Genomic DNA, 26,777 nt, shown 5'->3' on the forward strand with positions numbered 1-26,777 from the left:
GCAAGATATTTATCAGACAAGCTCATTTTATTTTATTACAGTAGTTAGATTTGGACTTAGTCGGAGACTTAGATATTGACCACAACATTCTTCAGAATTTTTGGTTTTAAGTCTACAAAGAAATCGAGCAATGTATCCTGATACCAGTGTAACATGTTTCACAAATAGTAAGAAAAGTTTTTAAGGTTTTTTCTTTCTGATGATGGATTGATAAATTGTAACAGTAAGAATTTGAAAAAATGTGCTTGTTTTATGATAAACCAAAAGAATTGAAACTGTTTATTTACAACTCAAAAAATGGTTTGAACTTGTCCAGTGTGTTTAGTATAGCGTAAATAATATGTATATGTTTATTATATATGTTATATATAATAATATGTTTAGTATAGCCTATAATAATATGAAAATATCAAACTTGTACTGTACAAATTGAAGTATCATGAACGTGATTGGCTTATTTACATGAATCTGAAGATGACAAGCTATCACGAAGCAAAGTGGTTATCTAAGCTCCCACATTTCATGCGCTATTGTGATAGCCGAGGCAGGAATTAACACTCATTGATAGATGGTTTCAAGGAGAAGTTTGACAGTTGAAGATGAAAATATCATAAATGAGCTATTGAGCTAAAAGCTTATTTTTTTTTCTTACACATAAAACTCTAATGAAATAACATGTGAAGGTGCCTGTATGTGTCATGCTTTTCCTCGTTTTAGTAAATTACAACGGAAAACTTGTATTTTATTTAATTAACTTCAACTAAGACAGTCACTAAAAGATGCAAATTTTATGTCATGATTGACTTCAGATGCAGATATAGCATGGAATGCCCTCTCTGCAGTGATCAGAGAATGTTTTGAAAAAAAAAAAAAAAGCTGGAAACTATAGTTAGTTTTGAAGCAAAAGGTTACGAAATGAACATAAATATATATTACTTAAAAAGTCATCTAAATAAGTTTCGTTCCTATAAATCTTGATGATGTGAGGAACAAATAAAAGCGAGCGATTGCATCAAGATTTATAATCATGAAAAAAGTGTACCTTGGTCGATGGGACCATAACATGATGGGTGGTTCATGCTGGTTCTTGAAAACTGATGGTCCTGGTGCCAAGTCCAAACGAAAATCTCTGAAAAAGATTTTTTTGTTTGGTGAATAAATCATTTTGCTTTTATAATAATTATAATTGTTTTATGTCTTGCTAGTTAGAAGAATTTAGTTTTTCTTTGAAGTTTATGATCATACAAATTACATCTTTAGTTAAATATTCAGCTGGTGCATCGTAACACTGTAATGATGCTGTCTCTCATTTTATATTTTATTGTTGTTATATCTTGCTCTTGTGTGGATTGCTGATTTTATTTAAATTTACCGACAATCAAAAGGGATGTTGAGACCATTGACTTCAAGTAAGTCTTGTTGTATAATAGGACATGGAAAAAGTAATAAGCTAACTACAAGTTGCTGCAGTAATTTCATTGATAAATTTCAAGCTATCCGTAGTCAAGTAAAGATGTCAAAATGCGATATTGTTTTTCATATCTCAAAATCGTGGGATAGGCATAATAACACCAGATTTGAATTCAGGATCCCGAATTCACCTAAAATCTCTTGTCAGAATTTACCAGAATTTTGTGTAGACCAGTGTAATCTACTGCTGCTTTCTGTAGGTGTCGTCTGGTTGTATAGTATTTTATGTCATTATTGAAAATAAACTTGAGGAAAATATAACTACGTTGAACATTTGATATCAGAACAAAGAAATAGTTAGTCTAAACAAATTTTGCTGTTTCGCTTTTGTAAAGTGATAAAGACAAATTTATAGCTTTATTTATCATGACGTTTTTATCATAGGATTTGTCATCAGAGCCAGAAGCCGCGCGACTCTTTTATCTTCAGATCTAAGAAAAAATCAATTGTGCCTCAGTTTTCATTATAGGATACAAAATCTGGGTCAAACTAATGACTTTCTGGTTAACAGTCTGGAAGGTGGAAATCGAAAAATGTAATTCCTTGTTTACATTTTTAAAATACAGTAGTTAGTTTTAAAACTAAACCATACACAGCACTGATCTTCTCATTTGTCAGAAATTCCTACTTAGAATGCTAATCTCGTGGAATGACGGGTACCATTGATAGGCGTAATCGGAGGAATTTTTTGTTTGTGGAAGGTCTAAAATATAGTTTCAGTTTGCCATGAATTGTTTCTAAAACGTCACGCAACCTTGCTGTTGTAAACATTCCAACTAAATGGTCGGCTTTCTGAATTGAACAATTTGTCACTTTCTAGATGATTAGAACATTAACTATTAATTAGCTTTTGTCCGCTAAAGTAATTATGCTTTTGTATGTTATTATGACAGGGGCAAAAGCTCTCAATTACATCTGATGGGGTTGGTTACTTTTACTAGAACCGGTGATGCATTGTTTTAAGCAGAACATGAGGCGCTAAGTGTTAATCTATCGTTTTGCTTGTTTGCTAAACAAGACATAACTTGTAGCTTTTGCCTTTTGCTCACGTTGACAGCAGTAAAATAAAATGAAATGTTATTCGTGATTATTTCCATTAGAATTTGGAAGGTTTACGACAGCGACGTGGATAACGAATGGCTCAATGCTGATTTGTCTCTTCCTTCTTCTGATGTGGATCGACAAATTGAATTTGCTGCCAACCCAACCGCAAGAGATGCCCAAGTGGAAGTGGATGATATCGTGATATCAGAAGGCGAATGTGGTATGTGATTAAGTTATTTATTGGTTTACTGGATTAATTGGACAGATATCTATCTCAAACACTATAGATTGGGAGTTGATGCCCTGTCTGGTCACCCCAGAAGCAACTTTATTCATTTTTAATCTTATTGACTATTCGGCCATGAGCGAATACAACTGAACTGGAAATTGACTCAGCTGGCTCTTTACAAATCTAACGTGGAAATTACAGTTTCATCAAGTGCCGTTAGGGTTAGGTTGAGATTCGTGCCGTGAAAAATATTTTTAATTATAAGATCAGCTTGTAAATAGTTAGTTGTAGTAACTGTTACGATATACAAGTTTGCAAATATTCAAAATATGCTACAGGTATTCAAGTTTGCGGTTATTGAAAGAACAATGATTCGGTTCTATACCACATTCCTTTATATAGATATCGGGTTAGGGGTTTATTTAGCAGCATTTAACCCTTTGCTTTTCAACGTTTTTTTGGAAGTTAACTGCTCAAGGGGGGGCCATTTTTGGATCAAATTCAATCAGCTGTTACGAGTTATCCGCTGATGCTATTTCAACAGAAGTTGCACTGGTGTGAAAGCAAATCATTTGTCCATAAGTTTGAAAACTCATTATTTTAAAATTTTATATGTTAAACTTGATATTTCAATTTTTGCAAAGGTACCTAAAAACGACAATTTTGATTTAACTTGCCGCCTTTAATTAACCGTGCTAATCCGATTTCATGCAAACTTCTAAATAACAAAGAGCTCGATCGAACGCACGAAGTGTGTGTGCGGTGTGCCGAATCATTGCATTGATTAGAATTTACGACTTGCGAGCAAATCTTATTGTAAGCTACTCAGTACTCACTGATTCTAAAATAGATACAATCAGAGTAATATTGTTACACGAATTTGAAAAAAACAAAACTGCGTTTGTTGTCTTACATTTTTGTCCTAAACTAATGCATTCCGAAACTCATGGCTAGCTTCTAGTTTTATGGAACCAAATTTCTCATAAGTAACACCTTAGCCTGCTTGAATAGCTGTTTACATCTTCGTTTGTGTATTTTAGGTCTACAATTGAGTTTGTAGTATGAATATTTTTAGTAGAGAGAAGACAATTGAACAAGTTGTTGAAATAATCTGAAATTTCTAAGTTCAAATTAGGTGCTTTTGAAATTGTGGATTTGTGTCAAGTCGCATCACAAATATCATGCAGGCCACATCATAAGTCATTTCGCTTACGAGTGTTTATAAACATGACTCATAAATTACATCCACAAAAAATACAGCATTTACATCAACAAAGCTAAGTTCGAAGCTCACTTTTTATTGAAGATTGTGTCAATCAATTTGAAAATACATTTTTAGTCCGCCAGCGTCGAAATAATGCAACAGCGAATTGAGGAACATGCGTAAACAAAGGAAATGTGAAATAACCCACAGTCAGCAAATCTACATAAATTTAACGTTTACAAATGTTGAATCAATGTAAAAGGACTGGATTGCTGACTGGGTCCTTATTGTTTGAAGCACTAAAAATACGCGTAAAAGCGACAACGTCAGCAAGGCAGTGATTATGTTTCTGGCCAAAAAAAAAATAACGTTTGACTTCAAAGATAAAAATGATTATAACGAAGCTTCAAAGTTTGTCGTAAAACATTTTACTGAGATACAATAAACATAATCATTTTGTGCCAGATTGTGAGAAGACTTCCTAGATTCTTTCCAACCATTTGCATGATTGCAAATTATTTTCTATAACTTTACATTGCTAAAAAATGGCTTCTTTGTTGAAACAACGTGGCTACAATTCTATAAAAAATTCTTAGGCCTACTACATTGAAGTAATGAAATTTTTTTTGTGATTTTGCTGATGACGTTTTACAATATCCGAGAAGTAAAAAATAATAATGATGAATTATTTTACAAAACCGTGGTTTGCAAGTGCTTCACAAAAAATTGTTGGGGGAAAATTTACTATTAGACGTAAAACGTTTGTAAAAGAAATTTGTCGGTTTACGTATTTATAATGTTTATTGCGCTGTTATCGAATTATAAACTGCCTGTAGGCTATTGTCTACCTTTGTGGTTGCCGGCCAGCTTAGAGCAGCATGCAAACTAAGCGTTTATGGTATTTGCATCGTGTTATGATTCTCGAAAATTTCCCACAAGGTCTTTATTTTTATCGTGATATTTTGTGCCTCTTCTGTCCTAAACTTGAAGTTATTGTGCAGCACTATCCACATCGGTTTTTAGACTCAGTCTTCATTGAAAATCTTTTGTGTGGTGCATCATTTCAAATAGTGTCTTTCCCTAAACTGTTACACAAATCGCCCAGAACCAGGTTGATTATTATGTATCTTACAGCAGTTGAGAGCCCGTTATTGTATGTGTGGAATTATTAGATGTCTGACTAAATTCATGCCAAAGTCGAGCAAATTCTGCTTTCGGGATCCTTGCCGTTATTTACTGTATTTTTTGTTGATAAGTTTAGGCAGCATTTTTCCAAGATAAATGAAGACATCGGTATTGTTCGTCACTTAGATTTAGTTTTCTCAGCATTATTTATTCATTCTTTGATCCACTAGTTTGTCCCACTTTTGGTATAATCGGATCGTTTATAAATGGCGGGTCTTCACAATAGCCGGCCTCTTATACATTGGCGCAACGTATTCAGATGTTGAATCAATGATGAAGAAAGCTGATTTGTTGTTTGTCTTATGTGACGCCTAAATTTATGCCTCGTCTACAGTACAAAATATTTTGTAATGTACATTGTGTACATTGTACATTTTGTTTGTAGGCCTACATTACAAAATATTTTGTAATGTAGATGAGGCATTATCATCTTTATTTTGCGCTTTTTGGAACAAAACACAGTGCACTGTGAAACAAAAATACAGGACATAACAACAAGTAGGCGACATAAAGCAGTGAAGGGACGCCATCGAGTTAGCTGCTACGTGCAAATGGAGCCTATCTCATAATTTTGAGTGTATCTCACAATTACTGTTTGCAAAAACGCTATTTCTCCGGCTTCTCCCAAAAGCATTTGCAGTGATACATTTCCTCAATTGCAAGTTTTGTCAATGAGAGCATTTCCATAGAACGTTTATTTCGAAACCAGGTTTTCGTGTCTTTATCCAAGAAAAGATTTCTTATTGTAACGTTTTTTATTCGTCAATGAATATTATCTGCTTGAAACAACTGTTTTGAATAGTTTGTGGCCTCCATAGCCTACTATTTTGATCGTGGATTGCTATTCTTCTTTGTAGAGCTGATAACGCAAAAAAGCTTGCTATTATTGTTTCTAATTAACAGCTTTGCGATCACTGGCTTTTCTTTGTAGCATAAGAAATAACGCGCTTTGTATTATTGAGGTCAAACCAAACAAAAGAAAGCAAGAGGATGCTTCTCTCTGCTCGCGCATATCGATGCACGAAGCAATTATGAGCTTATGGCTTGTCATCGCAATGTAATCCATTTCACGCTTTGCTGGAAGTTAGCTAGAAATAGCAAAAATTCACCAAAATCTTGAATTTACAAGAAAACTACACAACTTTTAGCATCAAATTTAATATCATCAGATCCGCCTGGCAATTTTAGGAAAAGTCAAGAAAAACCAAGTGCATGGCGTTACTGTGCTTCAAATAATTAAAGGAAATATGAGGGGGGGGCCAAATCTGGCCTCCCTTTGAGGAGCAAAGTGTTAACGAGCTTTCTACAATACTTTGTCGTTGCTGGAATCATTTGGTTCAGGGAATAATCATAAAACGATCTGATCGATCTGATTTTTTGAACATTTAGTCAACGAATGCAATGACACGCCTTGCAAGAACGGAGCTACTTGCATCAATAGAATTGATGACTTTGAATGCCTGTGCGCTTCTGGCTACGACGGAAAGGATTGCACTGAGAGTAAGTAGCCTAGATTGTATCTACCAATAGTGAAGCGAAATAAAATTTTGAAAACTAAAGTGTCGCTGAAGTAAACCTCGTCATCAGTGTTGTTTTGATCGATGCTTCAGCTGTGTATTTCTTTCTGTTCGCTCACAAAGTAAAAGGTACAGCATTCTTTGTTGTCAGTCGAAGGTTGTGACGTTCCCAACTCACCAATTGAAGGATATTTGTCTGAACGTCAAACTCGAGTTCCGATTGGGGAAGAAATTACCTATCGATGCTACGACGGATACCGGATTTCTGGCCAAGATACTCTGCTGTGTAAAAACGACAAGACATGGTCGGCACCAGTTCCGGAGTGCGTAGGTGAGTTATTTTAAATAGAGTCACTTGTTATTGAAGCGTAGCCTACATGTAGTCCGGTTGCCAAATCCACTTTTTTGGCTGAACCTGGAAATTTTATGCTAAGTTTTTTTTTTATTGATTTTGGTAGCCTAGGGTCTACTCTTTCAGAATCTGCCGGCTGCACTCCGAGCATCCTTGAGCGTTTTGAGAAATTCAAGATGGCGTCCAAAATGGCCGCCGTTTCAGATAACTCCCTATAACTCAGTTAGTATTTGACCTAGGATGATAATTTTGGTGTCTAACCATATGTTTTGAGGGGCAAGGAATCCATTGAAACTATTTATTTGACTTGTTGAGGATTGCATCATGTAGAAATGCAATAATGCCGCCAATAGGGCTGCCGTATTACAAAATTCAAACAAAAACAAACAAATTCACTTGTATTAGGTCTAGAACAGTGCTCTTCAACAGGGGTTCCGCGGAACCCTAGGGTTCCGCGGAACATGCAGTGGGGTTCCGTGAGTTTTAAGGGTTCCGCAAGGGTTTTAAGGGTTCCGCAAGGGTTTTAAGGGTTCCTCGTTTTATTTAGGGAAATTGATTTTTTGCTTCAGCATTTTGATGCGTCATTTCGATTTTTTACATCACTGCACCGCATTCACACTTCAAGTAGAAGGCCAGTTTGTTAAACGAGGGGTTGACTGCAGTCATCAACCGAATAAAACATTGCTATAATTGTTGCGTCACTGGCTGTTCATTGTTATTCTATTAACAATAACGTTATTGTTGCATCACAGTCATAGGATGTAGCCGGTGTACAGATCACAGAACAGAAGTACAAGCAGACTGAGTAGAGACTTGAGCTGCTGTTGATCCTTTGTGAGAATAAAGTAAAAACAGTTTTTAACCAAATTTTTATTGTTTAGTCAAGCCAGATGAAACAAAATAGCATATTTTCTTATATGAAGCCAAAGAATAGCAACAGCGAAGGTGTGGGCGGAAATGAGCCTTGTAGTTCAGTTGTAACAGAGACACCTCCGCCGAAGCTGACCAAATGTAATTCAATTGTCAAGGTTAGAAAATGGTACGACGCATTGGGACAACGTTGAACCACGATTTAAAAAGATTATAAAAGATAAGCAACAACAGAGTCATTAAATGTCTGACTTTATAACTTTTGTAATAACTGTCTATGTTTTGAAATGTCTAATTATTTTTTGAAGTGTAACAGTGTAATAACGAAATATTTAATTTTCTGACCAAGCAATTTGTAATTTGTAAATTTTTTTTAGTGGGGTTCCGTGACAAACGCGAAAGTACATGAGGGGTTCCGCGTTGACAAAAAGGTTGAAGAGCACTGGTCTAGAATGATAATTTTGGTGTCTATTCATATGTTTCGTGGACAAGGAATCCATTTCAAGGATTAAAACAGTTGCATATGAATTACATCACAGCAAAATCCAAAATGGCTGCTGATGTATTTGCCGAACACTTAACCTACTGTAAATTTCTTAATCTCGAACTCCCACTATGCTACGTAATCACTTTGCTTTCTGACTGACAAGCGCGAACTTGCGTCTCAGCAGGCTTGTAAGAAAGATCGATACAGTGTTCTCTCTTTCGAAGCAGCAGTGCTTGTTATAATTCAATGTTCTAGTTATAAGCAGTCAGACTGTCAGAGAAGTAAAATGAAAACTTTGTGAATATTTAGTTAGGATGAATGATGATTATGCTTACTTCTGTTTGTTTTTCAATTTAAGAACGTTAGTTACTGTACAGTATAGTGAATTAAACTGATCTTTGAGTGCGCAAAAGAGAGAATTTCTCAAGCTTAGGCCACTAACGGTACGTACGAACCTTCTTTGTTGTGTATTTGTGGTGCTTCGATCATACATTTGTGACTATAACTCCGCGTATCGTTAATGCAGATTCAATTTCGAAACTATCGAGATCAATTCGGAGACTCTTGGGCTATGACGGACCATATTCGGTAAATACCCTGTATGCATTCCCACTTTCGTGTTAATTATTCGTGATGGAATCGTACCTGAGTGCCTGTATTTATCTATTTTAGAAAACCGTACTCCAGCACGAGGTTAGAATTGGAGGAGAGAAAATGCGTCTTCAATTGGAAATTCAGCTGTGACGACAAATCAGAAAGACTTACTGAGGCAGGCTCTGCCAGAATTCAGAACATTATTAGATGTAGCAGGATCTACGATGACGATGTACACATTTCGCTGCAGGAAAAACTTGAGAATAATGCTAACTTAACCATTGACTGCCATAAAAGCTGTGTTTCTAGTTACACATCCACTCATCATGTTAAAGGGTTTAATAAGCGAAAACATTCCCAAGAACCATCATCCTATATTCCCCCAAAGACAAGGCGACAATCGTCGGCTTGTGGAAAGTTTGATCTCCTTCAGGACTGTTTGTTTTGTGGAGAAAAATGTGAACTCCAGAATTACAGTAAGAATCCATCACGTTGGAGAATTGCTTATAAATTCAGACAAATACTCAGTCCAGATAGAAAGACGACCCTGAAGAAATCGATCTTAGAGACATGTGTTGTTCGAAATGATTACTTGGCTGAACAAGTTAGACTCCGCATTCATGGGATTGTGGGTGATCTCCATGCTGCTGAAGCAAGATACCACACAGACTGTCGAATAAGCTTTCTGTCTCTCGATCACGTAACATTTGCAGCAACTAAGTCAGATAAACCTGAGCAAGATGATCCTGCCATGGAATACGTCATTGGTGTGATGAAGAAAGAACTGTCACAACTTTGGAATTCGATTGACCTGTACAAACTATACACGGAAAATGTGGACAAAATTCAGTCACGGAAAACGCTGCTAGGGAAATTGTCAGATTTCTTCGGTGATGATCTTATTGTGTTGCATTCAGCAGGTTTAGCAAACATTGTTTGTTTCCGTTGTCGGGCGGCAAAATCCCTAAGACTAATAGATGAGGATGACGATGATACTGATGTGATCTTGAATAGAATTGCGAAAAAGGTTAGAAGTGAAGTCAAAGGCATTCACTTGGATAAAAACCATTACTCAACAACAATTAATAAGGACATTGCAATGAACGAAGTAAGTGAAACATTGATGACATTACTAGGACTTGTATCCGCAAAACTAGAAAGGACTTTCCCAGCCATAATGATGGCATCAATCTTGACTGGGGCTGTCAAGAACAACCCAACGGCTCTGCAGATAACACTAGATTCAAAATTGGGCAGATCAAAAAATATCATCACAACCATGCAGTCATTCGGTGTGACATGTTCTTATGACGAGGTATTACGCTTCAAGCGTTCAGCTGCGAAAGCTGCAACAATGGAACGATCCTGTCTTGGCATATCTGATGCATCAGAAGGTTTAGTACAAGTAGTTGTCGATAATTTTGATGCTGAAATCTCGTCGCAAAATGGAAAACTTTCCACCCACTCGTTAGCTGTTCTGGTTACACAACCTGAATCACCATCTGATGCTGATCGATGCCATAGAGAGACAATCCCACCAATTTCAAAGGAGGAGATGTCGGAGCCAATACAATATGATGTCACCATACAGAGATACAATGGTCCCAGGAAACCAAAAATGCCCTAGAGTGCTGCTGTTAGAACAGTTCTCTCACTCAAGTTACGCGCAACAGGCTACTCTAAAACAAAGAGCGGACGAAACTGACTTTGCCTTCTTTCAGGATGTTCAGAAACAGAATTGTCCCGAGTACAATGGCAATAACACAGCTCTTACACGCAATCAAGGCCAAACAGAACAACCTAAGACTAAGACGGCATACCTGCCTTTGATTGATCTTGTGCCATCCCACCCAGATACAATAATGACAGCAATGGTGGAAGCTCAAAAGGTGACACATAATGCTGACCAAAAGTTTGTGGTATTTACCTGTGACTTACAACTATATAAAGTTGCATTACATGTGAAGTGGGCTTACCCAGAAAGGTTTTCAGATGTCATCCCGCGCTTGGGTGGTATGCACTTGTTGATGAGTTTCATAGGCTGCATCGGGACTCTGATGGAAAACAGTGGACTGGAGGAAGTTCTGAGTGATGTGTTTGGAGGAGTCGCAAAAATGTTGACTGGAAAGAAATTTCCGCAGAACGTTCGAGCATTGAGAATGCTGGCTGAGGAAGTTCTTCGAGGAGTACTTGATTGCAATACACTTGAGTCAAAGGAGGATTTCGTGGAGGTCTTGGAGAACATAGCCAAAAGGAGTAAGACTGCCAAATTGTGGGTGGACATGTTAATCAAACCAGTGTTCCTTATCATGAGGTTTGTCCGAGCTGAGCGGGAAGCTGATTGGCTGTTGCATCTTGAGGCATGCAAACAAATGCTTCCCTATTTCTTTGCCGCTGGTCATGTGCATTATGCAAGGTATGGGATGTGCTACCTAAGGGCAATGAAAGCCCTCCCAGAAGAGGTACTAGTCCGGTTCATGAAAGGGGAGCATGTGATGAGGCACCAGCGCGGACTATGGAATGGCCTGTGGAGTGATATGTTTATAGAAACTACTTTTATGAGATATGGCCATGCCCCAAATGGCATCATAGGAATAACCTTGAAGCTGGATACGCTCAAGATCTGGGCATTGAGTCTTCATACATGTAGTACTGTGGAGGCTGCTCTGGGCGAAATGCTTGGAGATTCTGAAGATCAGGGAAGTGGACATAAGGAAGAAAAGAAGGCACGGATAGAGAATGACAACAAGGACCGACAAGCCATAAAGACAAAGCTTCAAAAATGTATGGATCCACTTGATCCCGAGAAACATCCAGAGGATCTAGTGAACATTGCAACAGGTCAACATGGAACCCCGGCAGTGAATGTGCAGGAGGCTGTGCAGAAAGGATTCAAACAGATGTGCGAATTTGGAGAGAATTTACTTGATGGCTTACATGACACAATTCACAAGACCGTGACTACCATGGTGACTACAAAGAAACATGTGGATGTAGGAGGTAGTAAAGTGTACGACATGAATGTCATCTACTCCAGGGTCATAGGCCAACAGGCTAGTGGGCGTGATGTTAACATAAAAGATGTCCTATCCTACGAAGTGGCTCCAGTACCAACGTCTATGTTTGACCCCACAGGAGAAATGAGAGCTGCAACATCAAAATCTTCCTTAAAGCGACAACTTCAGGTTGAAGTATCTGCTCGGACAACAGCAAGTGACACTTCAGTAGTTGTGATTGATGGTTCAGCCCTACTCTGGGTGATTCCTTGGCCTGCAGAGGGCACCACTACAGACTACGTAAACAACTTGAAGCATGCCATTGCCAAGAGACTAAAAGTTGGGGACGTTCACCTAGTGTTCGATCGGTACTACGATTACAGTACTAAGAGTGTCACCAGAAGTGCTAGGGCCACTGGAGTTAGCCGAGTCCACGAGCTGCAGTTGAACACCAAGTTACCACCTCAAAAGACTGTATTGACGGTGACCGAAAACAAGAAGCAGTTGATAAACCTGATTGTTAAACTTCTGATTGAAGACGAGTCATTCCATGAATACACCCAAAGTCACAAGTTGATAGTGATTGGTGAGGACGTTGCCCCATTGGAGATCAGCCATGGTGGTGTAGTGATCAGGAGGGCGGACCTTTCAACTAGTCATGAGGAAGCGGACAATATCATTGTCCAACAGGTGATGCTGTCTGCTCGAAATAATGAAGAGAGTGACATAACTGTGATATCCGATGACACTGACGTTTTCATTCTCTTGCTTCATTATTATCACGTTGGAAGCATGAAAAATCGTATCACCATGGAATCACCAATTAAGGAACGCACAGTCATTGACATAGGAAAAACCGTAGAGAAGCATATTTCTTTTGTGAATGAACTCCTGCCAGCCCATGCTCTTACTGGGTGTGATACGGTAGCATTCTGCTATGGGGTTGGCAAAGGTACTGCATTGAAGGTTCTGAAAGATGGTCACTCACTGTCACTTTTAGGGGTCATTGATTCTCCCATAGAATCAGTGATTGCGCAGGCAACCACATTCATGTCAGCCTGTTACGGCCAATACACTACGAGTAAATCAATGTCCGAAACACGCTGGAGGGTATGGGCATCCAAAACGGGTCGGGCCTCCGTGGTACCACCAAAACTTTGTTCCCTTCCTCCTACAAGTGAGGCCTTAAAAGAGAATGTAAGAAGGGCCCATTACCAAGCCATTGTGTGGCGTTCACTGGAAGACAGAAATCCGCCTGAACTTGATGTAGAAATGTACGGATGGGTGAAAAACTCAAAACTTAAAACGCTACAACCGGTTCTCCTTCCCGCAAATGTTGAACTCGCCCCAGAAACTGTCATGCGCATGATCAGATGTGGATGCAAGAGTGACAACCCCTGCAAAACGCTTTCTTGCAGCTGCACAAGGGATGGTTTGAAATGTACAATATTCTGTGCTTGTTATGCTGCAGGTTGCAGCCAGACTCTTACTTAGCATTTTAATCAATTGGACAACGTCACAGATTTGTGGACTAGGTGACTTAATGATGAGATGATAACAACAACTGACTGTCCTGTGACTGTGAGAGAGGCTTGTACATTACCAATAAATGGTAACATTTGTGATAACTAATGGTGACATTTGTGAGTGATGTTAGATGGTATTTCACAAGCAAAGTCGCAGAAATAATGATTTTCTGTAAGTATTTCGCAAATATATCAGCAGCCATTTTGGATTTTACTGTGATGTAATTCATATGCAACTGTTTTAATCCTTGAAATGGATTCTTTGTCCACGAAACATATGGATAGACACCAAAATTATCATTCTAGACCAAATACAAGTGAATTTGTTTGTTTTTGTTTGAATTTTGTAATATGGCAGCCCTATTGGCGGCATTATTGCATTTCTACATGATGCAATCCCCAACCAGTCAAATAAATAGTTTCAATGGATTCCTTGCCCCTCAAAACATATGGTTAGACACCAAAATTATCATCCTAGGTCAAATACTAACTGAGTTATAGGGAGTTATCTGAAACGGCGGCTATTTTGGACGCCATCTTGAATTTCTCAAAACGCTCAAGGATGCTCGGAGTGCAGCCGGCAGATTCTGAAAGAGTAGACCCTAGGCTACCAAAATCAATAAAAAAAAACTTAGCATAAAATTTCCAGGTTCAGTCATACTTCTGCCGGACTAATGTTTATAAACCACTAAACTTGTTTTAGTTAACACTAGAACGGCCAATAAAAAAGTATACCTCCAACGGCCGCTGGTGTCGAAATCGACACTTTTCACAAAAACTTTATTTTTCCGCAAAATTAGCAGTAAGATTTCGTTTTAATTTACAGTGATAAAACTATCTGAAGCACTTATTACTTTTGTCACCTATTTGCGCTGTTCATTTGTTGGTTTTAGACAAAAATTATGACGTAGGCTACCAGGTTTTGATCAGTTCGAAGCTTGACTGTATTTGTATCTTGACTCTGTACGATGATCTAAAAATTCAACAGAGTGAAGACATAATTATCATAAAAATAGCACAAAATCACAAATTTTTCTTATTCAGGAGAAAAATATCAAACAAACCAACAAACACTTTACGCTGTGCAGCCTTTGCACTCTGTAACTTTCCAGTCACCATTATCACACTTCCCACTTTTTGACAGTGGCCGCAAATGGTAACTGTATTGTTTTTGCAATAGTATCCAGCACATTTTTCCGCGTTTTCTAGATAGTCGTCCTTGCTCTTCTTCTCTCTGCAGTGTCGGCTTTTGTTTCACCACATGGACAGTTCTCAAGAGCTCTCAAGGAGCTGGAGGATAAAATCACATCGGCTGATGTTGCTGCTGGAACGTTTTCTAAAAATAATCCAAGAGTTCTAAGCTGCAATATCTAGCATATTTGTCCAAACTGCAAGAGGCCATTTTTTACTTGCTGCACGTGTGGTGTACTTTCTTGCCATTTGATCAAACACATCAACTTACTGCTACTTTGTTTTAGCTATAAAGATGGATCACAGAGGGATTCTTTTTCTCTGTTGCATCAATACTGGAGCTGTCATGCATAGTGAAAAGGACATTTGCATTTTTTTGCACAGATAGTTTACAAACATACAGCTGTTCGTTGAATTGTAGAAGAATTTACTGGAAAATCCTTCTAGTCCACCCTTGGTCATCTCCTTTGTCAGTCCTTTACTGTTAGCTCGAACAGTCCCAACAATGGTTATATATCTTTTCTGTAGTAAACCAGCAAGATTCACCCTAGTAAAGAAGTTAACTGTTGTGACGTTGTACCCGCTTTGTCTGTGTAAATTGGTGGTGATCTTGATGAAGCATCGGGGAGAAGCCTTCCATTTCGTTGCTTTCTTTCAATAGTTCCGAGGTACGATAAGTACGGTACTGTATTGCATACGTATTTTGAATGAACCTCGGCTAATACCCAGAATTTCATGCCAAACTTGTCTGGTTTGTTTGGCATGAACACGATAAAAGGACATCTGTCTTCCATTGGAAATAGCTGTTCATCGATTGGTAGGCTCCAATCCGGAGTGTAATTGTTGATGCAATTAGCAACAAGTCCTTCCAGAGGCTCTCGAATATGAATAAACTTATCTGTCGCAAATCGCTCATAGATTTGTGAAAGGTATTTCAGTGGCGTATCCTGGTTGGTTGAGCAAGGGAAGCAATAAAACTCGTGGAGGATTAGAGCGTGCCGAAGGCACGTGTATTCTAGGGGGGTCCAGGGGCATGCCCCCCGGGAATTTTTTTGCAAAATTACACTCAAATAATGGATTAGAATGCTTTCTGGAAACACTTTTAGGGTAATATTTGTATGAAATTTATTAGCAGATAAACAGCTATTAACTTATTAAAGGTAGCTCTTACACACAAACGGGCAAAAAATGCGACTAAAATTAGAGAACGCCAAAAACTCAGCTACAGCTACCTACTGCTGAAGTAGCTTAAGCCAGAGTTCATTTCAGTCAAGTCAAATGTAGCCTAGACCTCACATGTAATGTCTTATGCCAAAGTCCATCTAGCTAAGATAACAGTGTAAAGCCAACATTTGGCTCAAACTTTTGCTTACTAGGCTGATATTATAACCATAACAGCGCCTTAGATTTTCTCATTACCTAGCGTCCTATCCCACTGGCACAATATCTAACAGATCAGAATTGCCAGACCATGAAAAGATCTTAAAGCCAAAATAATACAAAAAAAGGCCAAAACAAGGAAAATATTAGACAAAAAGGCCAAATGGATATATTTACCTGTTTCTATTAAAAATAATAAAACGTAGGCTACATACTGTATATTTTATGACTTGTAGCGGATTTTAATAAACTGTAGCAAAAATAATTCTGAAAGTAGCCAAAAACTAGCAAATATAAAAAGACTGTAGCGGATGAGTTTTAATCGGCCACATTACGAGTATTAAACAAGTAGCCTATAGAACATGTATTGCACAATGGTGAATATGGTTTTTATCTCGTAAGGTTACGATATTTGAGAAATATTGATTATGCATTTTGAAGAGTTAATTTAAAAAAAAGCCTAATTCGAGGAATTCGTCCAATCTGGCAACTCTGGAAGCAATTTAAATATTGCTTCCATAGATTTGTTAAAAGAAACATAAATCTCGCAAACTTTGCGCTGCTTTTTTCCTTTCTCTCTCGCTTGTTTCTCCTTATAGCAAAAACGAGAGCAAGGGAAGCGATACAATCTTTGCTTCCGTAAGCTTCCAACTTTTTTAAAATTAAAACCGAGCTGAAATCATACGAGCACGTGAGTTAGAAACTGTTCTAATTCGTATTCAGGTAAAGAAATTACGACATCGTTTTACTTAAAATTATCATCTTCTCTTTTTTCAATTTTGGCAGGGGAAGCAATGCTTTCCTTGCTTCCATTGAGGATACGCCCCTGAGGTATTTCTAAACTCAGTAGGGTGACCTAAAATCAAGCCGAGCGATAGCACACATCAAGCCGAGTGTTGAAAAATTACCATGAGAAACGCTATAAGTAACTGTGAAAACTATTGAATTAGTTTTTTCACACAGAAAATCTTTTATACTGTACAAATCTTATTAAATTTGTATGAGGTGTCGATTTCGACACCTCGGCCGTTGGAGGTATATCCGCACATTGTAGATAGCATAAAAAGATTTTTTAGAAAAATAATACTGAACTATAAAATTTAAGCATAATTGGGAAGCTACTGAAACTTTGAAAACGTTGCGATAACAATTAAGGCCCAAAATAGTGAACTAAATTTCTAAAAGTGTCGATTTCGACACCTCGGCCGTTCTAGTGTTAAAACAGTCTTACGATCTTAAATGGTTTTAATATATTTACTGGTTTTACTATAATTACTGGTTTTACTATAATTACTGGTTTTACTATATTTACTTTCATTTTTACAGCTCAAGTGTGCACTTCATCCTTCCAGCCGGAAATACATATCCGCCCTTTGAAGCCCAGTTGGTCTGTTGGGGATAAAGTGACGCTTTCTTGTAAAGACGCAAGCCGTCATGAATTGATTGGAATAGCAACCGCCAGATGTCAGTCAAATGGCCGCTGGTCAAACAGGAACGTCCGTTGCGAAGGTAGCGATGTAGAAATGATTACTGTATGATTTAAGATTTGTAGTAAGTGGACTTGCAGTGAATCCGCTACAAAAAGGTGGAAAGCATTCTCTAGATCTGTGTTTTTCCACCTTAAAAAAACCGTTTGCACTTTTTTTATTTTGTAAAATTTTATTCGCTCGAACTAACCATAGTTAGTTCGCAATTTTTGTTTTCCATATTTATAAAAAGCAACGAAGGAATTTATTAAATAAAAGTGTGCAACTAAGCTGATTTTTAAACCGATAGCGTCGCAATGGATTAATCTGGATTTAACTCTAACTTAGCCTACTTCACTCGCTACTGCTCTAGTGGAGCCTCTGTTTTTCAGTCACTTTAAGAAACGTGAAAGAAATTTTGTTTTACAAGAACATTTTTTCAATTAACCATTCAAGCATTATAACGATTCATTTGCTGCTAAATACTTCAGAAAATTTGAGACCAGTCAGGCAGAACTTTTTGCTTCAAAGCCTTATTGGGTCATCACTGTTTAATTAAATCAAACACACACAGGTGTTGCTTACCATACAGCTTACTTGCTTGTTTAAATTACGCTTCTTTCAATCCATGTGTACTGTATAACAAAAATTAAAAATCGAGGGCAATTTCCATCCGCCTCCACCTCACCACGTTTGTAATTCGCATTACACATTTGTTTTAACTACTACTTGATCGAAAGGTTAAGTTAGAAAAGTGCTCAGCAACTTTAATTTATCTAGTCTTTAGGTTGATATTATTATCTCATTATGTATCATCTTGGCAGGAGTGGTATATCTAACTATCTATATTCTATATCATTCACCATGTAGTGTTTTGGCTACGTTTGTTTTTATAAATATCTTTAGTGAAAAAACTTAATTTCCAAACAAAATGAACAAATGTGCATAATTTAAACTATTGATTGTTATTGCAGTTATCGACGGTTTGAATCCATGTCCAACAGGATATGTAAGTGACCCACCATACTGCTTCAAAGTAGAAAACAGACCGGCAACTTATGAGGACGCTTCAAACTCATGCTTGACACAAGGAGCGACTCTGCCAGTGATAAATAATAAAGAAGTGCAAGATAAAATTCATAATGCAGTGTCTAGGTTTGGAAACGGACAAACGTATTGGATTGGTCTCACAGATATGCAAAATGAAGAACAATTTGTTTGGGTGAATGATGACAGACTTGGAAACAATTATGAAAGAAGCAATTTACGTCAAAGCACTAACAGTGCAGATCGCGATTGTGTAACTGCTCGCACTGTGGCAGTTTCTTATTGGTGGGAGGTCCAGAGTTGTAACGCAGCATACAACTATGTCTGCATGAAATGGGACAATACGATTCATTCCTTCAGATTTACGACATCAATATCTGAATTCAATGGACTTTACGTTCCCATCTATGGATATTTGAGTCAAGGGCGACCATTTTATATCCAAACAGAAAATATTAATCGTGAAAAGAAATATTTCATATTTTTCAATACAGGTAATCAATTAGTCTTAACACTTTGCTCCTCAAAGGGAGGCCGGATTTGGCCCCCCCCTCATATTTCCTTTAATTATTTGAAGCACAGTAACGCCATGCACTTGGTTTTTCTTGACTTTTCCTAAAATTGCCAGGCGGATCTGATGATATTAAATTTGATGCTAAAAGTTGTGTAGTTTTCTTGTAAATTCAAGATTTTGGTGAATTTTTGCTATTTCTAGCTAACTTCCAGCAAAGCGTGAAATGGATTACATTGCGATGACAAGCCATAAGCTCATAATTGCTTCGTGCATCGATATGCGCGAGCAGAGAGAAGCATTCTCTTGCTTTCTTTTGTTTGGTTTGACCTCAATAATACAAAGCGCGTTATTTCTTATGCTACAAAGAAAAGCCAGTGATCGCAAAGCTGTTAATTAGAAACAATAATAGCAAACGTTTTTTGCGTTATCAGCTCTACAAAGAAGAATAGCAATCCACGATCAAAATAGTAGGCTATGGAGGCCACAAACTATTCAAAACAGTTGTTTCAAGCAGATAATATTCATTGACGAATAAAAAACGTTACAATAAGAAATCTTCTCTTGGATAAAGACACGAAAACTTGGTTTCGAAATAAACGTTCTATGGAAATGCTCTCATTGACAAAACTTGCAATTGAGGAAATGTATCACTGCAAATGCTTTTGGGAGAAGCCGGAGAAATAGCGTTTTTGCAAACAGTAATTGTGAGATACTCAAAATTATGAGATAGGCTTCATTTACACGTAGCAGCTAACTCGATGGCGTCCCTTCACTGATTTATGTCGCCTACTTGTTGTTATGTCCTGTATTTTTGTTTCACAGTGCACTGTGTTTTGTTCCAAAGAGCGCAAAATAAAGATGATAATGCTTCATCTACATTACAAAATATTTTGTAATGTAGGCCTACAAACAAAATGTACAATGTACACAATGTACATTACAAAATATTTTGTACTGTAGACGAGGCATAAAGTTAGGCGTCACATAAGACAAACAACAAATCAGCTTTCTTCATCATTGATTCAACATCTGAATACGTTGCGCCAATGTATAAGAGGCCGGCTATTGTGAAGACCCGCCATTTAGGCTATAAACGATCCGATTATACCAAAAGTGGGACAAACTAATGGATCAAAGAATGAATAAACAATGCTGAGAAAACTAAATCTAAGTGACGAACAATACCGATGTCTTCATTTATCTTGGAAAAATGCTGCCCAAACTTATCAACAAAAAATACCGTAAATAACGGCAAGGATCCCGAAAGCAGAATTTGCTCAACTTTGGCATGAATTTAGTCAGACATCTACAGTAATAATTCCACACATACAATAACGGGCTCTCAACTGCTGTAAGATAACACGATGGTTCTGGTTCTGGGCGATTTGTGTAACAGTTTAGGGGAAGACACTACTTGAAATGATGCACCACACAAAAGATTTTCAATGAAGACTGAGTCTAAAAACCGATGTGGATTGTGCTGCACAATGACTTCAAGTTCAGGACAGACAAGGCACAAAAATATCACGATAAAAATAAAGACCTTGTGGGAGATTTTCGAGAATCATAACACGATGCAAATACCAAAAACGCATGGTTTGCATGCTGCTCTAAGCTGGCCGGCAACCACAAAGGTAGACAATACAGGCAGTTTATAATTCGATAACAGCGCAATAAACATTATAAATACGTAAACCGACAATTTTCTTTTACAAACGTTTTACGTCTAATAGTAAATTTTCCCTCAACAATTTTTTGTGAAGCACTTGCAAACCACGGTTTTATAAAATAATTCATCATTATTATTTTTTACTTCTCGGATATTGTAAAACGTCATCAGCAAAATCACAAAAAAAATTTCATTACTTCAATGTAGTAGGCCTAAGAATTTCTTATAGAATTGTAGCCACGTTGTTTCAACAAAGAAGCCATTTTTTAGCAATATAGAGTTATAGAAAATAATTTGCAATCATGCAAATGGTTGGAAAGAATCTAGGAAGTCTTCTCACAATCTGGCACAAAATGATTATGTTTATTGTATCTCTGTAAAATGTTTTACGACAAACTTTGAAGCTTCGTTATAATCATTTTTATCTTTGAAGTCAAAAGTTATTTTTTTTTTTTTGGCCAGAAACATAATCACTGCCTTGCTGATGTTGTCGATATTACGCGTATTTTTAGTGCTTCAAACAATAAGGACCCAGTCAGCAATCCAGTCCTTTTACATTGATTCAACATTTGTAAACGTTAAATTTATGTAGATTTGCTGACTGTGGGTTATTTCACATTTCCTTTGTTTACGCACGTTCCTCAATTCGCTGTTGCATTATTTCGACGCTGGCGGCAATTCGCTGTTGCATTATTTCGAATTGATTGACACAATCTTCAATAAAAAGTGAGCTTCGAACTTAGCTTTGTTGATATAAATGCTGTATTTTTTGTGGATGTAATTTATGAGTCATGTTTATAAACACCCGTAAGCGAAATGACTTATGATGTGGCCTGCATGATATTTGTGATGCGACTTGACACAAATCCACAATTTCAAAAGCACCTAATTTGAACTTAGAAATTTCAGATAATTTCAACAACTTGTTCAACTGTCTTCTCTCTACTAAAAATATTCATACTACAAACTCAATTGTAGACCTAAATACACAAACGAAGATGTAAACAGCTATTCAAGCAGGCTAAGGTGTTACTTATGAGAAATTTGGTTCCATAAAACTAGAAGCTAGCCATGAGTTTGGGAATGCATTAGTTTAGGATAAAAATGTAAGACAACAAACGCAGTTTTGTTTTTTTTTCAAATTCGTGTAACAATGTTACTTTGATTGTAACTATTTTAGAATCAGTGAGTAGCTTACAATAAGATTTGCTCGCAAGTCGTAAATTCTAATCAATGCAATGATTCGGCACACCGCACACACACTTCGTGCGTTCGATCGAGCTCTTTGTTATTCAGAAGTTTGCATGAAATCGGATTAGCACGGTAATTAAATAGCGGCAAGTTAAATCAAAATTGTCGTTTTTGGGTACCTTTGCAAAAATTGAAATATCAAGTTTAACATATAAAATTTTAAAATAATGACTTTTCAAACTTATATACAAATGATTTGCTTTCACACCAGTGCAACTTCTGTTCAAATAGCATCAGCGGATAACACGTAACAGCTGATTGAATTTGATCCAAAAACGGCCCCCCCTTGAGCAGTTAACTTCCAAAAAAACGTTGAAAAGCAAAGGGTTAAAATGGCCAAGAAAGTTTGAAAGCATTCCTTATTAGTCGCGTCCAATAGACCCGCAGTGTCACAATGCTAGCTAAACATGCAATTACTTAGTTTTCAAAGTTTGTTTTTATATCTAAACAAAATCACAATCAAGAAATTGATGTGATTTACAGACAAATGTTCAACAGCAGGAAGTGAGGAGCTTATACGTTACACTGTTGGCAGAGGACTACTAGATGCACACATTGTTGCTGCAGCTTATACATAATGTTCATATTTTTTGGTCCATTATTTCTGGCTTCTTGTCGAACTCTTGCTTTTCTTCCTTCTCGGGATACATTGTGCTCAAAAGAGGCACGGCTTACCTTTTTTAGGACGATAAAATATATTTTTTGTATCAGACAGGAATCCTTAAAAAATTTGAGATCATTAGAAGGTTCTTGTGCAAATAGAGTTTAATATATTATATATTATATCATATATACAATATTATTATATATTATTATCATCATCATTAATTCCTGTCATCGAAGGTTGAAGGCAATAAAGCGCCAAGTTTCTCTGTCGGGAGATTTTGCTATTGTCGCTTTGTAATCAAGTCCAGACCAGTCTTTAATATCATTAGTCCATATACTTGTAAAATTACGATGTTGGTTTGTAGTCTAAATAATACATCTTTGTTTTGTTTTTACATTTTTACATCTTTGTAAACTTTCGTGTACAAAATTATATGAAACTTAGCACATAGAAGAGTAAATTATTGTCTTTGTGTTTTCCAAAAGAAGTTTGTGGTTTCTCTGTGTTTAGAAAAAACAAATCAGTTATAATTTTCCTGAAATTTGAGAAACGCCAACCCCAAAGTTTTCTTCTATTTGTAATCTTGATCTGTATTTGCTGTATTTAAAAAATTAATTTTAGCCGGATCAATACTTCAATGCACATTACTAGAAATTTGCGTTGGTAACATTTTGTGTTTTGCTGATATTTAGCTAATTGTCATACTACTACAGTGTTATTGACAATTGAAATATTATTATTAATAATAACAAGACCAATAATCATACTAATAATGATATCATTATCACTAATAATAATTACCAGTTGAAAACCTGAGTTGCACAACTACTTAAGTCTAAAATATGACTTTGGAGATAAAAAAAGTTAAAGGTGATGATAACTAAATATTTATAAATGTTACTTTATATTTCTACAACTCAAATCTTCAATTGTAACTTTGTGACGTCACATTCTTTGTTATATTGCCCATGCATATAGTTTTATTGATATAGCTTCATGCATTTGAAGGTTAGAGATTTTTGAATCTGATTTGCCTATACTGCTATTTTGCATTCATCAAATGCTGGCACTTGCACAACAATGTAATTTGCATATACACTGCAGGTTAACAATGAACACTCGTCATACTGCAAAAGTGCTTAATGCCAAACAGATCAAGCTATATCAATATATTGATATAACGGAGGTTATAAGAGTATGTATATTATTTTATATTAAGTCATTACGTCATGTTCAAGAAGCGTGTATAATACAATAACTTGGTTGAAACAAAATTTTAGAGAACCGTTGGATTGCGTATGGAAGCGGAGACCGTACCAGCACTTTTTATTCAAAAGATTCGGCCATGACTCCGCTCCAGATTGCGACTGAATGGAAACGAAATGTTCCTTTTTTTATCGATTTTTTTGACCCTACAGCAATTGTGATCGTTAAAGCATACAGTAAGTATAGTATAATAATTTAATCAACAAATGTTACATCATTGTTACGATATTTTACCATTGATATATCTCTCATTGCACCTGGTACATTTTTTCAATTTCTGTTAAGCTAGATAATGATAATTATCAAAATGTATATTGATCAAATTGTGTTAAAGTGAAAAAGTTGTCAATGTCAAAAATTAAGCAATAAATAATCAACTTGTTCTATCGATTGCTCGTTTCCGACTTTGTTAGGAAGCCAAGCCTGGACAGATAAAGTTTTGTTTAACAACTTTTGAATATTCTATGATCGGTTAGATATCAATGAACGTTTTTATTTTGGTTTATAATAAAGCACTCAGATACCAATTGAAAACTTTACAAATTTTGTGTTTTAATTTTTTTGAAAACACTTTTTTTACTATTATATTAAGTAGCAGGCAAAATTTATATTGCACAAACTCAACTTTGCAATTTTGCTGAGGAATTTCTGATTTCAAATGATGCCTAATCTGCACGCTTGTGTCTAACTCTTGTGTACCAGGTCGATGGTCGATATGGGGCGATTGGGGTCAATGCTCGTTAACCTGTGGAACAGGACACCAAGAGAGAACTAGAGAATGTCTTCGTCCTTCTGTTGATGGAATATATTGCAAAGGAGCACGAAAAAATTTACAGAAATGCAACCAAGACGCTTGCCCTGTCGAAGGTTAGTCAAACTATTGTGGAAAACAAGGTAAAATATAATGGCCATCTATGACTGAAGCCCTTATGGTTTATGAACTAAAGTTTTACCAAACGAACATCATTGTTCAAATCACATTGCAAGACACCTTGTTAAACGTTTTCAGTTGGGAGTTTAAAAGTTTTTTTTTCCATCAATTTAAAACCATTATTTATTTTACAGTTGATTTGTGCTTGCCCAATCCTTGCCGTAACGGTGGGACTTGTCAAAAAGTCGGCCTCACCTTCACTTGTGAATGCAGAAGACAGTGGTCTGGATCTGATTGCTCTCAGTGTAACGTTTCTTTCAATATATATTGGATATGTTGTGCATAAATTCATGATGTGATTAAGTCATTAAGTGCCAGAGCCCTGTAATCGATGACCAAACTCTGAAGTTTAAGATGTAATTTAATTCAAATGCCAACACATTTAATTTTTCCGTAAGGATATAAAAGCATTACATTCGTGAATTATTACAAATTATTGATCTCGTGATTATAACGTTGAAAGAGTAGAATAGTGTTTGTTGGTTTTTTAAATCTAGGTAACCTGATTCAAATGATTTATTTTTAATTATTACTTTTCAGGCTGTAGATAGCAGAATGATTTTTAACGACATAAATTCTTGATTTTAGCATTGGGTTTAACTCAAAAATTCACTAATTTTTGTTTATCAAAACTTGTAATTCATGGCCTGATAAGCCGTTGTGGGCCTTAGGAGCTTATTTGTTGTCTAATCAACTGTCCGACCTTTATGAGTTTCTTCGTTTTGCTACATACTCTATTCTCCAGAAATGTTTATTTCATTCCAGTGTAAGTCTAATGAATGGTGTGCTTGGTATAAATGTTATGACTGTGTACTTGACCGGCCAGGTACATAATACAATTCTGTTGTTGGTTTGTGTTATATTAAATGCATGGTTGTTACTTAAATTCGTATACTCAAAACGGTTTATTGAAGTTTATTCTGATTGCAGATGATGCATGTAGACTGAAACCATGTAGAAATGACGGAGTGTGCAGCGTTGTGGGCCGTTCATTTTCCTGTGCTTGTACGTCACGTTGGACAGGAGATACTTGCGCGAGAGGTGACTATTTTCACTGAACACTGATCATTAAGAGCATACACATTTGGTAAAATTGTGCAACATAAATAGATTACCAACTACAGAAGCGATTTTTGTCAATATATTAACGACTGTTCAAAAATCTTAACAGTCAATTTCACCAGTAGTGGGATTTACCGACGATTTTACAGGAATCCAACAATTTCTATAAATGATTCTATTTATAATAATAATATTATCTCTTCAGCAAGAAACGTTTGCTTCTTTGACGCCAATCGTCTAGACGACGGCGTTTTGATTGACGAATTGTCTGGAGAGGTCCACGAACCAGGTTCAATGTTTGACGTCACCTGTAGAGAGGAAGGAGAACGACTCAACTCGTTTGTGTCAACTCTAACTTGCTTGAGCGGAAATGTTTGGAGACCTGATTACACTCAATTCCAATGCAGATAGACTTGGCAATAAGAACACTTCTTCTATCGAGTCTTCATATCAGTAGATAGTATAATCTCTCTTTAGAAGAACACTAAACTGTAAAAGACGATCTTTTTCATGTTTGAGAGAAATTAGCTAAACGATATTGGATGTTTGCTGCAACCACACTTTCATCTGCCTCATTTGGAAAGTCCGCGCTTGTTTAGCTGAAATGACATCACACTTGCAAATTCTATTGTTGATTTTCGATAATGTTAAGTTATTTTTGGAAGATAAGTTTTACGATTTTCTATCTACATTAATGTTGACACACGGATGTAGATCGCATGCTTCTAGAAAACTATGCAATAAGTGACTAAAGATTTAATAGAAAAATTCAACTTTTTCTAAAGTAAAAATGAAATGTGAGAGTTTGTGAGAATTTGTCGAAGCAATTAAGGCCTCGATCGAACGACAATAAAATATGCCATCCTCGAGTTTCACCCTTGTTTGGGATCATCAGTGGTGTATATCCATGTTTTCTTGA

General features: G+C 36.6%; 1 protein-coding gene across 1 annotated transcript; it reads left to right on the forward strand.

The window, feature by feature from the left end:
* Positions 1-1,027: 1,027 nt before the first annotated feature.
* On the forward strand, positions 1,028-26,728 carry LOC145768317 (uncharacterized). Its single transcript, XM_082579793.1, has 8 exons — positions 1,028-1,151; positions 1,855-2,005; positions 2,571-2,734; positions 23,880-24,041; positions 24,568-24,732; positions 24,931-25,041; positions 25,727-25,837; positions 26,064-26,728. Exons 1-8 carry the CDS (start codon positions 1,028-1,030, stop codon positions 26,267-26,269), a joined length of 1,194 nt encoding a protein of 397 aa, XP_082435919.1. The 3' UTR covers positions 26,270-26,728.
* Positions 26,729-26,777: the final 49 nt, after the last annotated feature.

The sequence above is a fragment of the Aplidium turbinatum genome, chromosome 4 (assembly GCF_918807975.1).
Source record: "Aplidium turbinatum chromosome 4, kaAplTurb1.1, whole genome shotgun sequence".
NCBI classification, from domain to species: Eukaryota; Metazoa; Chordata; class Ascidiacea; order Aplousobranchia; family Polyclinidae; genus Aplidium; species Aplidium turbinatum.